This window comes from Physeter macrocephalus, chromosome 18, assembly GCF_002837175.3.
Source record: "Physeter macrocephalus isolate SW-GA chromosome 18, ASM283717v5, whole genome shotgun sequence".
Lineage (NCBI taxonomy): Eukaryota > Metazoa > Chordata > Mammalia > Artiodactyla > Physeteridae > Physeter > Physeter macrocephalus.
Genome location: NC_041231.1, coordinates 44644650 through 44657535, shown reverse-complemented (window position 1 = coordinate 44657535; position 12886 = coordinate 44644650). Strand labels below are relative to the sequence as shown.

Genomic DNA, 12886 nt, shown 5'->3' with positions numbered 1-12886 from the left:
TTTATTTTTGGCTGTGTTGGGTCTTTGTTGCTGCGTGCGGGCTTTCTCTAGTTGTAGCGAGCCGGGGCTACTCTTCGTTGTGGTGCGCGGGCATCTCACTGCGGTAGCTTCTCTTGTGGAGCGTGGGCTCTAGGCGCGCGGGCTTCAGTAGTTGTGGTACGTGGGCTCAGCAGTTGTGGCTCGCGGGCTCTAGAGCGCAGGCTCAGTAGTTGTGGCGTACGGGATTAGTTGCTCTGTGGCATGTGGTATCTTCTGGGACCAGGGCTCAAACCCGTGTCCCATGCATCGGCAGGTGGATTCTTAACCACTGCGTCACCAGGGAAGTCTGACTTGCTTCTTTTGAGATGTATCCACAATCTTACACGGGGCTATAGCTCATTTCCTTGCTATAGAGTATTCCACTGCCAAAACAATAACTCACTGTGTTTTACTGTGTGTATGTGTGCTATTATGAACATTGCTTCTATTAGGGTTCCTGTCCCTGTCTCCTTGTATTCCTGTGCAACAGTGCTCTAGGACACTAATAGTGGAATTGCTGGTCACTGGCTGTGCACCAGTTCAACTTTTTCAAAAGCGGTCTTACTAACCAGCACTCCCACATGTGGCAGGTGGGAGGCCCGCTGCTCCACAGCACACCAGGGTAGCTAGTAAGCCTTCTGTCTCAAAGTCTCCCTTGTCTGGCATCACCCCAGCTACCTGAGCTTCCTTCCGTTGATTCTGAGCATGACAGAGCTTTTCTAATCCCTTTCAATCTGTTTGAAAGACTGGGTTTAGGTTTCTTTATTTAAATGACATCAGACCGAGTTTTTTTTTAAAAAGCGAACAGGTACATTAATAGTAATTAATGACATATTTGGATTTATTTGTCCCACCTTTTTCTCTCTTTGCCTTCTTGTGGATAATTTATTTTTCTCAGTCCATTTTGTTTTCTTAATTTCTTTGGAAGAGGTACACTCTAGGGACTTCCCTGGCAGTCCAGAGGTTAATACTCTATGCTCCCAATGCAGGGGGCAGGGGTTTGATCCCTGGTCAGGGAACTAAGATCCCACATGCTGCATGGTGAAGCAAAAAAAAAAAAAAAAAAAAAAAAGAAGGGGTACATTCTATCACTCTATTTCTATTTTTAGGGTTATCCTAGAAATGTCAGCTTGTCTGTATACCAGAGTCTTTGCTCTCTTCCTGAGTGAGCTTGGTAGATGGCTGTAATTCCAATCACCTCTCACCTCAGGACTTACTACTATTGTTGTTATGTACTCGTAAGTAGCTCTTGTTTTACTTTTACTTCACAACACGTATTTGTTTTATAAGGTTAATGTCTACTTAAATTTACACTTTCTTTCTATTCATTCCTTCTTACATCTCAGATTTTCCATCTGGGATTGTGACCCTTCAGTCTGAAGACATTCATTCAAAAAAAGACATTCAGTCTTTTTTTTTTTTTTTTTTTAAGGAGAATGCTTATTTCTTTTTTAAAAAAACAGCTTTATTTAGATATAATATATACCTCATACAATTCATCCATTTAAAGGTACAATTCAATGGCTTTTAGCATATTCACAGACTTGTACAACCATCAATATAATCCATTTTAGAATATTTTCATCACCTCAAGATAGATTTTTTTTAAAAGTCTGCTGGTGACAAAACCTCTGATTTTGTCTAAAAATATTTTGTACTTGTAACATATTTTCTCTGGGTATAGAATTTCAAGTTGACAATTACCTTTTGTCCAGTTAACACTGATGCCAGATGGTACCATTCCAGTTAACACCGGCTGTGTTTGAGACATTGGCTGTGGGCTTGCTCTTTGAAAGAAAATATAATCTTCTCTAATTTTAAGATTGTTTCTTGGTCTTTTTGTTCTGACAATTTATTACAATGTGTCCAGGTATGTACTGGTTTTAAAATAAATTCTTAAGACTCCACAAATTCTTAGACTCCACCTCCAGGTGGAACCTAATTCTTCTCCCTTTGAGTGTGGGCTGGACGCAGCGACAAATGGACTGTAGCAGAATATCACTTCCAAGACCTGGTCATAAAAGACCCTAAAGCTTCCTCCTGCTTCATCTCTGGGATCGCTCACTCTGGGGAAAGCCAGCTGCTACCACATGTGAACACTTATGCAAGCCTTATGGAGAGGTCCACGCGGCAAGAACTCTGTGTGTGTGATGCTTCTCTAAGTATTCCTGTGAGCCCTGGGAGTGGAAACGGTCCTGAAGCAGATCCTCCAGCCCCAGTCGAGCCCTGCGATGCCTGCTGCCCTGGAGGACATCTTGATGGCTACTTCAAAGAGACCCCAAGCTAGAACAACTCAGCTAAGCCACTCCTGAATTCCTGATCCACAGAAACTGTCAGATAATAATGATTTGTTGTTTTAAGCCACAGAGATTTGGGGTAATTTGTATGCAGCAATTTATAATTAATACGAAGTGTGAAAAAAACTTGAGGCAAACTTGCTTATTGAGCTGTAATGAACATACAAAAAGTGCACAAAACATATATGTACAGCTCAATGAATATTCGCAAAGTGAACATACCTAATGAAACACCACCCATAACAAGAGACAGAACATTTGACTGCAGATGTCTTTTGGTTGCCCAGCTTGAGAATTGTCGACCTCGAATCTGTGGACTGGTGATTTTGAAAAGTTCAGTCATTTAAAACAAAAATGACCTTTGCCCCATTTTTGCCTTTTTTTCCCCCTGGAACTCCAACCACAAGTTGGATCTTCTCACTCTATCCTTCATATCTCTTAGCCTCTTGTTTTACATTACTGACCTGTTTATCGCGCTGGCTGCATTCTGGAAAACCTCTTCAGATCTAGCTTCCTATTCACAAATTATCTCTTTGGCTCTAATTCACAGGTACAAGGTTTTAAATTGCTATAATAATTTTTACTTCTAGAGCATCACTTTGGTTCTTCTGCAAATCTATTCTGGTTTTCAAGCTTCTCTTTTAGTTCTTAAATCATTTTTAAACATTGAAATTATCTGACTGATAATTCTAATGTCTGAAGTCTTTGCAACTCTCATGCTACCATGTTCTTTCTGATGTCCTTTGCTCTGAGTGCTCTGTTGCCTAGTATATCTGGTGAACTTTTCTGTAAGCTATTCCTCTTTCTTGGAACTTTATTGGTGGGGATTCTTTGAGGACTAAGATGAATAAAGATTCATTCAGGTCGGATCTGCATTTCCTTCTATCAAGTGTCTGAGACCACCACATTCTGGGACCACTGTAAATCTTGGCCTGAGGTTTCTCTTGTGCAAACCCACATAAGGGAGGGCTGCCTCAGTTCTCAATGGAGACTTTATTCTACTCCAGTAATTGGCAGGGTTCAAGTTCCCCTTGGGATGCCAAGAGTACAGACTGATTATTAGTTCACAGAGGGTGCTGCCCTTTGGGGCCCCACCAGGCACTGAGGGCCTCCAAAACCAAGGCTCGATTTCACCTGGCTTGTCAAATACCTTCAGGGCAAAGGTCAGGCTTCAGCATTCTGCCGCTTCTCTTACATTTTGGCCTGAGTATTCCTTGCTTTCTTGCCAGATCACTGATTCATTTAAAAAGCATTTGTCAATACTTATTTACCTAGTATTTTTAGCTGTTTTCCAAGGGAAGATCAGTTCAGGCAACCATCCTACCGAGATGCCAGAAACAGAAGTGATTGCTACTCCTTCTTCAAGTACCTTTTTTCCTCCAGTTTTCTTTTCCCGAACGAATTCCTATCAGCTAAAGGACAGCTACCAGTACATCAGGGTTCTCGACCTATCCCCTCTCTCTCCTTCTTTCTCTCTCTCTGCCACCTTTTGGATCTTCAACTTTACTTCCAATTTATTAATCCCTTCTTTGACTATAAGTTATCATTTAGCTCCTCCAGTGAGTTTCTTATTTTAATAAACATTCTTGGGCTTCCCTGGTGGCTCAGCAGTTAAGAATCCACCTGCCAAGGCAGGGGACATGGGTTCGAGCCCTGGTCCGGGAAGATGCCACAAGCTGCGGAGCAACTAAGCCCATGCGCCACAACTACTGAGCCTGCACTATAGAGCCCGCAAGCCACAACTACTGAGCCTGCGTGCCACAACTACTGAAGCCCACGCACTCTAGGGCCTGTGCTTCACAACACGAGAAGCCACTGCAATGAGAAGCACGTGCACCGCCACGAAGAGTAGCCCCCGCTCTCCGCAACGAGAGAAAGCCCGCACGCAGCAACGAAGACCCAACGCAGCCAAAAATAAATAAATTAATTTAAAAAATAAATAAACATTCTTTATGTCTAAGATTTCTAATCAGTTGTTTCTTATACCACATCCCTGTTCTTGAGTTGTGTGTGGGAGGGGGGTCAGTCCCTCTTTGATCTCACTGGTGATAAAACAAATGCTCATTTTAAAGCCTGTTAGGATATTATCGTTTTACTTTCTTCAAGTAGAAATTCTCCCACTTGTTGGGCTGCTGGCCATTCTTTACGGCACTGGATTTTCTCATGCATTTTATAATTTTTGAGTGTCCCTCATGGGTGATAGTTTTTGCTTTTCTCTCTCCCTGCAGGGCCGTTGTTCTGTAGGGCACACGGGGCTGTAAATGCAGAAGCAAACCTTTCATTAACTCTCTGGGCTCTCATACAGTGGGGATATCCTTACTCTGGAGCTGAGTGGGAGCCTAGTTGCCAGTCACAGGTGTCTGAGTCCTACACTGCCACAGACAAACATCCTGCTTCCAACTGCAATCCCAGGAGGTGGGGGCATCTTTTCACCCTTTATTCCTAGGAAGGGAAGCGCAGCTCTAGACCCTGGCTATGCAGAGGGAGCCTGGCTCCAGTCCTGACACCTGTGGGGCATGTCTGATCCCTGTCCCTGTGGGAATCAGTCCTGGCCTTGTCCCACCGCAGCAGTCAGCCACCTACCACTTCAGCCCTTACTCATAGCTGCCAGTTTCTGCTCCCTTCCCAAGAATTATCTTCTTAGAGGAGTTGCATAATTTTAAGTTAAACCATTTACTTTATTGTATGAGTGACAGTCTGTGTGCACACACGTCTACCAGAGCTGGGCCACTGTGTTCCTAGAAGCTGGCACGGAGGGAGGAACACACTGGGATGACTCAGGGCAGGGGCGGGAGGCTCAAGGGGAAACCATGAAGGAAACTTAAAAGTGTGATCATCCTGGAGGAGATGAAACTCTAAATGGTCACAGGTACCTGGAGGCAGACTTGTGGCCAGCTGGTCATTCTGGAGAGTCAGCTCCACGGAGGAGGCTCACGGTCCTAAAGCCAGGACCTTGGGGACCCAGGGTCCAAGACCACCCCCGAAACCCAGGCTACAATACCCCAGTCTTTAGCAGAACGGGCCACCCTCCCCCATACGGGCACCCTCTGCCAGGGAAGCCAGCGTCTAGCTCTGGCCGGTGAAGTGGGGAGACGGGCTGCTGGGGCTGTGGGTGGAATGTGAACGAGCAGTGCCATGGGCCCCAAATCTGTAGTGGCCCAGAGTCGAGGCTTTGCCAAGGCACAGCTCACCCCCTTCATGGGCCCAGTCGCTTCCTTCTCACTGCGAGGGGGGTCCACAGAGGACCAGGGTGGGAGCCTCTCCAAGGTATCCCACAAACTACTGTAAGGCCTATCTCTGTCAGCCAAGGATTTTGAGATGATCACCGCTGACCAAGGGCTGGACCAGAACCTGGACCCAGAAGGTCAGGCCTGGGCCTTCCCCACCCCTCCAGCCTCAACATGTTCAGCCCAACACAGGGCTTACTCATATTAAACATCACCTCTGCAGCTGCCCTGACTTGGGGCCCAAACCCAGAGTATCCCAAATATTCAGTAGGTTTCTGCCATACACAGGGGTCTGCTTGTTTCTATTTCCAGACATTAAAAAAATTCAAAATAACATATATATGTAGAGATGCAGCAAGCCCACAGAGTTGTTGCTGGCTCTGCCCCAACTCAGCACAGTGGGGACCACTCAGGAGACAAGGAGCCGACCTCACAGCATGGGGAGGGGTGGGGTTCAGACTGCTAGGCAGGGAGTCACTGTTCTGAGGCCAAACTGGAGGTGATGGCAAGTCCAGCCCCTACCCTTGCCCAAGACCATCATCCTAAAGGACAGGCCTGCAAGGCGGGTGGCGAGGGGATAGGGCACGCCTCAGTCGGAGTCACCAGCCTCTTGTTCGGTGGTGGTGGCCGCCACTGCAGAGGCCAGGTTGTCCTCCTGGCCCTTCAGCCTCTCACCTGGAAGGGTGGCAGATAGGAGGAGTGGAGAGGGGCCGTGTGCTTGCGCCACCACCCAGAGGGCAGGGAACCCTGCCTTACCAGGCCCCGCACTTACGGATCAGCTCGGCGATGGCCCTCTGGGTCCGCTTTTCTAGCTTCTCCAGCTTCTTGGCTACATCTCTCTTGAGGTCCCTGGAGCAGGGAGGTGGGAGGAGGCCGGAGGCTGAAGGCTGGCCTGGTGTGGCCTTGGGGCCTTCCCCTCCCACAGCCCCTCCGGCATCAGGAATCCCACTCGGGTGCCTGAGGCCAGGATGTTCCTCCCTCTCTCTTTCTGTGTCCTCCAAAACCCAGCATCGGCCATCCTTGCCAGTCCCAGTGAGGCAGGGACTAGCACCACAGACCCACCCAACACAGGGGACTGGGTCAAGGTGTACAAGGTAGATGGTTCTTAGGGGCCTCTCTTTGTCTGTTCCCCTTGGTCTCCATCAGGGAGTGACTTGCCCCAGCCCACTGGGGGTCCTGCTCCTCCTTCGACCACACGTTCACCCTCACCACCAGGAGCTTCCAGAAGTGCACACACAGTCTATTCCCCCTGGCTCTGGGTTTCCAAGGACACACGCCCCATGCTTTTGTTTCATCAAATTAGAACACCTTCAGCTAGTGCCGTACTTGACACAGAATTGCAAGTGAGAGGGAAATGGCTGGTACCACTGGCCCAAGGTAAAGTGAACACATGGCCCTCTCTCACCCTCTTTCTCTACCCAGTCAAAGGGGCTCCAGGAAGGATGAGCATCCCCATTTCACTGCAGAGGGAGCTGAGGCCAAAGGCAAACAGGCTAGCTGGTGGCAGAACTGGGGCAGAAACCTGCCCTTCCCACCGTCTTGCCTCTACCCTATGGCTCCCTGAGGGCAACGGTCAGCCTTGTTCAAACGGAGCTCTCTGAGGTGGAGCGGGTCCTCATCCTTTCAGAAGGGACTTTTGGAGGGGACTGCTGAGCCCCCTCTGCCCGAGCCCCTCCCCACCCTTAGGTGTCATTCCCCGTCATGTCCCTCTCATTCTCCACTTACGTCCTTCTCGGCACTTACTTCAGACATTAATAATCTCCTGTAGCTGTTATGTCTACACTGCCTGCCTCTCATTGCGGGGCTGGGAAAGGCCCAGCTGGAGCCCATGCCTAGCACCAAGAGTGTCCCAGTCAGTCTGCACTGGTCCTACAGGGGCAACACTCACCAATCAGGCTTCCGGGGTGCGAGGTTGGCCAGGTCCTGGGGAGGGAGGAGACACATGTCAGGGCTGGAAGGGCTTAGCCCCAAGGGAAGTAGAAGACAGGGGACAGAGGTAGGAAAAGGGGAGAAAAGGGAGGAGGAAGGAGGGGGCTGAGGGGAAACAGGGAGGTAGAAAGGGAATAAAGAAGTGACGAGAAGGAAGGATGTGTGAAGAGAGCAGGTGGGAAGGAGAAAAGGACCCACAGAAGGAGCAAGGGAGGACGGGGACACCCCCAAGCACTCACCACTTCCTCAATGATGGGCTCTGGCTTGGCGGCCTCCAGCTGCTCCTTCACTTTCTCTTCCACTAGAGGGCGCAAGACAACAACGCAGGCAGGTCGGAAAGGAGCCACCACTCTCCCAGATATGGCAAACTGCAGCCGCAGGTCCCTGGGAGAGTCTGGGCTTTCTTGCCCCGCCTCTCCCCTTGGCCCCTAACTACCTAGAGGTGAAGATGCTGTAAAGGCAGCCCTGGAGGAAGGGCTTGGGTTTCTCAGGATGAAGCCAATCCGGGGATGAAGGAGGGCCAGCAGGCGGCAGCCAGCTAGAGTAAATGGAGCCCAGACCTCTAGCCAGGAAGCATGGGTGCTTCTCTTAGTCCCAGGATCCCCAGCTGGGAAATGAGACAGTTGCCTGGATATATCCAAAGTATGGTTTTGGGAAGGGCCTTGAGGACTGGCGTTTCTCATACCCTCATGGGGCTCCTGGGCTCTGAGGATGTGCCCTGGGAATGGCCAGGGCACAGGTGGCGTTTCGTCCCGTCCCACTCTTAGATCTGTGCTCCCAAGACCAGGGGGGCAGCCACCTTGAGGAGTCCTGCCCACATGTACCTCCCGGCTCCACCCAGCTGCCAACAGCACAACGGGCCTCTGGGTGGCCTGACCAGCAGGGCCCTGACCCTGTGGGTACAGATGTCAAGAACAACAAATTTGGGCTCCATGGGCTTCCTCTAACCCCCCTCACCGTTGTCCCGGGTCTCCTCATGGCCCCTCTGCCCTGCCTCACCTCCCTCCAGCCACAAGTGCTCACCCTAAGACATGGGACCAGTTCCCCGTCCCTGTCCTCTGTCCTGCCTTACTCTCCCCACCATGCCACTGCCTCACCATGGCAAGGCCCAAACCATGAAGCAGATCACCTGGGAAGTGTGTGAATCTCAGGGCCGAAGGAGATGGGGAGGCAGACTGGAGTGTGGCTGAATGGGCAACACTTTACTCTTTTATAAGATAAATGTATCTATTAGTTTATTACTCATATAATTAAAAATTGATAAAAACAAAGAATAAAAAACACGGCCAGGGCCGGGGATCTGCATGATAAGAAGCACCCCAGCATCTCCAGCGTGGATGGCTCTGGACAGGGTGCAGCTGGCCAGATGCTCCGGCTGCTGCGCTGCTCCCCACACCGTGGTGTGACTGGGCAGCCTCTGGCCAGGCCCTTCATCCCACCAGTGAGAACACCTCTGCCCATCCTTTGTGCTCTGGCACTGCCACGCCCCAAGCTGGGCAGGGGTGTCTGCCTGCCCACTACTCTCCAAGGACCTGGATGGTCAGCCCGTCTTCAGCGTCTCTCACTCTGACCTTCCAAGGGCCCGCAGCACCCATCACCCTGCCGCTGCTGTCCAAGGGCCCCAGGGCCACTTCCACTTCTCAGCCCAGAGAGGTCCTCTGAGGGGATGTGGCCACTTCCCTCACAGGTCCCTGGAAGGCCTCCAAGGCAGGGTGTGAGCAGGGCAGAGCAGGCACAACAGGCCGCTTCAGTGCCCAGACTGCTTCTAGTTGTGCATCTGCCACGAGATGGTGACGGAGGGTCCTGGAGGCCCAACTTCCAGCCCTGGCACTGTCAGTTATTCTCCAAGAGAGGGTGACACCTGCCAAGGTGGAGGCAACCAACAGTGCCATGGAGCAGAGGTGGAGATGCAGCCCACCTACCTGCGACTGGCTTGGCCTGGGGCACCCTTCTCTTCTTTAGGTCCTCATCCTCTGGGACATAGTTCCGCAGCCTGAGTTCCCTGAGGGCAGAGAGAACAAGCAGAGAGGAAGTAAGGTATAACACAGTCTCAGTCACCTTATACACTTGCAGGTTGGCATGTCATGAAGCCATAGGAGCTGGCGACTTCCTGACTTTCCTCTGGACTCTCTGGAGATGACCTGGTGAAGGGGGACAGCACAGGAACAGAAGCTTCATTGTGATAGGCTCCCTTCTCTGAGCCTCAGCCTCCTCATCTTCCAGTTAGCAACCGGGCTGGGTGCTCTCCCAAAGCCCCACCTGCACTGTAGGTTCTCATCAAGAGCTGGGGTCAGGGGTGCACAGAGAGCATTCAATGGATGTCTCTCCAGCATTATCTCCATTTGACAGTTACGGGAACTGGGGGTCAAAGAGACTGCACCATTTTTATAGGGTCATACAGCATCTGAGACAAGGCAAGGTGTGACTTGAAGCCAGGGCCAGAGCTACTCCTAAAAGAGAAAGCCAGTGGTCACCCACTGGTTCCCCAAGCCCCACCTGCTCCTCAGAGCCTTCGTGCCCTAGAGCCTCAGCTACTGGTGGCAAGGGTCTGGTGTGCTGGGAGTGGCCAGCAAGGGCTGAGGGAACAGGCATGACAGTGTGCAAGGCTGGGCAAGCCACAATGCACCTGGTCAGCCATGAGAAGTTCACACACCTCGCCCCTGCAAGGGGGTTTTTAAATCTACCAGAGCAGATCCCACGACCTCCTCTATGAAGGGGGAGCGGCCACAAGGAGCCAGAATGGCACACTGGGATTGACCAGCGACCGTGGTATTGTTTTCCTCTTATCGCAGTCTCCTCAGGCAGGGCTGGCTGTACCAAGTGCTCAGTGGAGGCCTCCCTGGCGCAGCAGCTCATCAAACCCCGACTCCCACACACAGCAGCCTGCCCACAGGACGGGCCCTTGGCTAACTCCACAGGGTAGCAAAGAGAGAGTTCCTGGGGGCTGCTGCTTAATAAAGGCAAGACAGAGACACTGGGAAAGAGCATCTAGGCCCTGGGGGAGGCAGAAGTGGCCTCCCCAACCTGTTAGCCAGATGGGACTGGGATGTGGGTCCTCTTTCTTCCCCACCACCTCTTCTGAACCCTCTCAGGACTGCTGGCGCCTCAGAAGTGCTGGGAACATTTTCCCAACAGGAGGCCTCCTGTGGTCTGTCATCTACGGAACCCACTGTCTGTGCCAGGGAAATGTGTGGCTGATTTCTCCAGCCCCTGGGCAAGCAAGCTTTTCTAGAAGTGAGGCAGGAGGTGTCTGTGGCTACACACTTAGCAAGTGACAGTGGTCTGAACTTGGGGGTTTTCTGACACCAAATCAGTCCCCTATTCACCAGCTTCACCTGCCCCCCTGCCCTCTGCCAGGGCCCCCAGGGCCTGCAGTCCTGGGTCTTGGCTAAACCTGTGTGCCTGGGAGTAGTACCGGCATGGCCTGTGTGGAGGAAGCCTGCTGCCTACTTCCAGGGTCTACCTCCTCTAAGGAGCAGGGACACCACCCTGTCCCCCATCCCCTAATGCATGGAAGTAAATGCCAGGTCACTAAGGCACTGGGAGAGAAAGTGGGGCATGATCGGTACCTTGACTTTCGTTTATAACAGGGTGGGGAGAAAAGTGGAAGAGAAACTGGGTGTGGGAAGAAAACTGTGGGGATTAGTGAGAATAAAAATAAAACTGTCACTCTCAGAAACTGGCTCCAGGGTCTTGTAAGAGATCAGAGAGAGGAGACTCTGGTGGCAGCTGTACCCAGAGCTCACAGCAGTAACCACAAGTACCCACACCTCCAGCACACCCTGCTGCCCAGGCTTCAGAAGACTAGCCAGAATGAGGGAGGACACAGCAGGAGACAGGGAGGGGCCAGAACAGGAAAGAGCAGCAGCATCTGGTGGGTTGGCTGCACTGCAACCACCCTCAGCACCCCCAGTAGCCCCGCCGGCCGCTGTCCCCTATTCTCCCCTAGAGCTGAGCACTGGTCAAGCAGTCAAGAACACCTGGGTCCCAGTCACTGTGGAACTGCCCCATTCTGGGCTCCGATTTTCACATCTGTAAACAAGAGGCTATGCTGGGTGTGTCGAGCTCTGTCAAGCTAGGTTCAAGTCCTTCCCTGGTTCAGTCTGTTGAGAGATAATGAAGAGACTGACCCTCACTAATGTCCAATTAACTGCTCCTCCCACCCCACCCCCATTACCACCAAATGGCAGAAGTCTCTGGAGAGGTCATGGGGCACTGGGTTCTGCTCTGGGGCCTGGCCTTTCTAACAAAGGAACAAGGTTTAATTCCCTCCTGCAAACTTAAAAAAATTTGTGTGTTGGTGAATTACCATGGCAACAAGGACCTGAGGGGCTGCAATCATAGAAAGAAGGGAAGTGCAACAAGCTGAGCATGGCTTTGGGCATTTCTTTCCCCTTAAAGCATTTGTCTTTATACAAGCAGAAGCTGAAAAGCCGAGAGACCAAGCAGAGCTTCCTGCAATCTCATGAGGCTGAAGAGACAAAAATTTGTGTTCAGTGAGAGGAAGCCTCTTCATCAGTCCTGAAAGGGTAGGTCAGGGTATCCATGCCTGCCAAAAGCTGGAATAAACTCCTTCTGGGGGAAAATAAACTATTCAAAATCCCAAATTATCTCTGGAACTTTTCATATGCAATATCCAAAATTCAATCAAAGCCAAGAGAAAAAAATAAAGATAACAGAAATACACTCACAGGAGATCTAGATATTGGAATATAATATCAGAAATGAAATGTAAGTTAATTGAAATTATTAAAAGTTCAGGAAGGTATACCACAAGATCAAGAATTTTAGCAGAGATATCTAAATTTCGGAAACTGTAAAAATCAATCAAATGGAAATTCTACAAGTGAAAATAGAATCAAAATTAATAAATCAATAAATGGGTTCAACAGTAGTGTGGATACTGCTAAAGAAAGGATTAGTGAACTGTAAGATAAGCCAGAAAATATCCAGGCTGAGGGACAGAAGTAAAAAAGTTGAAAAATACAGAAAATAACTTAAGAAACATATGGAACATGGTGAAAAGATCTAACATACATGTAATTAGAGTCCCCAAAACAATAATTAAAGAGATGAGTGAAAAATTTACAGAATTAATTAAAAACATTAAGCCATAGATTAAAGAAACTCTATGAACTCCAAAGAAAAGCATAACTAGGCAAATCACTGTCAAACTACTTAACACCAAAGACATATTCTTAAATTAGACAGACACCCAAACTTCAAAGGAGAAACTGAAAACGACAGCTGATTTTTCAAGAGAAGCCATGAAAATCGTAAGACAATGGAGAGATACATGGGAAGGGCCGAAAGTAAAATGCCACACCAGAATTATAAAGCTAGGTTAAACAGCCTTCAAAGAAAGACTTTTGCAGATAAAGAAAAGTTGGGAAAATTAGTCATCAGAGGATCTGT

The 12886-nt window shown here is 49.8% G+C and overlaps 1 protein-coding gene across 1 annotated transcript in view; it reads right to left on the bottom strand.

Annotated features, from left to right (window-relative positions):
• Positions 1-1486: 1486 nt before the first annotated feature.
• The window catches only part of CCDC12 (coiled-coil domain containing 12), a 27483-nt gene continuing 16083 nt past the window's right edge, over positions 1487-12886 (bottom strand). The window contains exons 3-7 of the mRNA XM_028479499.2: positions 9394-9473; positions 7711-7772; positions 7431-7465; positions 6315-6391; positions 1487-6217 (exon numbers count right to left, since the gene is read on the bottom strand). Coding sequence (XP_028335300.1) covers positions 6132-6217; positions 6315-6391; positions 7431-7465; positions 7711-7772; positions 9394-9473 — 340 coding nt within the window. The 3' untranslated portion in view covers positions 1487-6131. The remainder of the gene's footprint in view (positions 6218-6314; positions 6392-7430; positions 7466-7710; positions 7773-9393; positions 9474-12886) is intronic.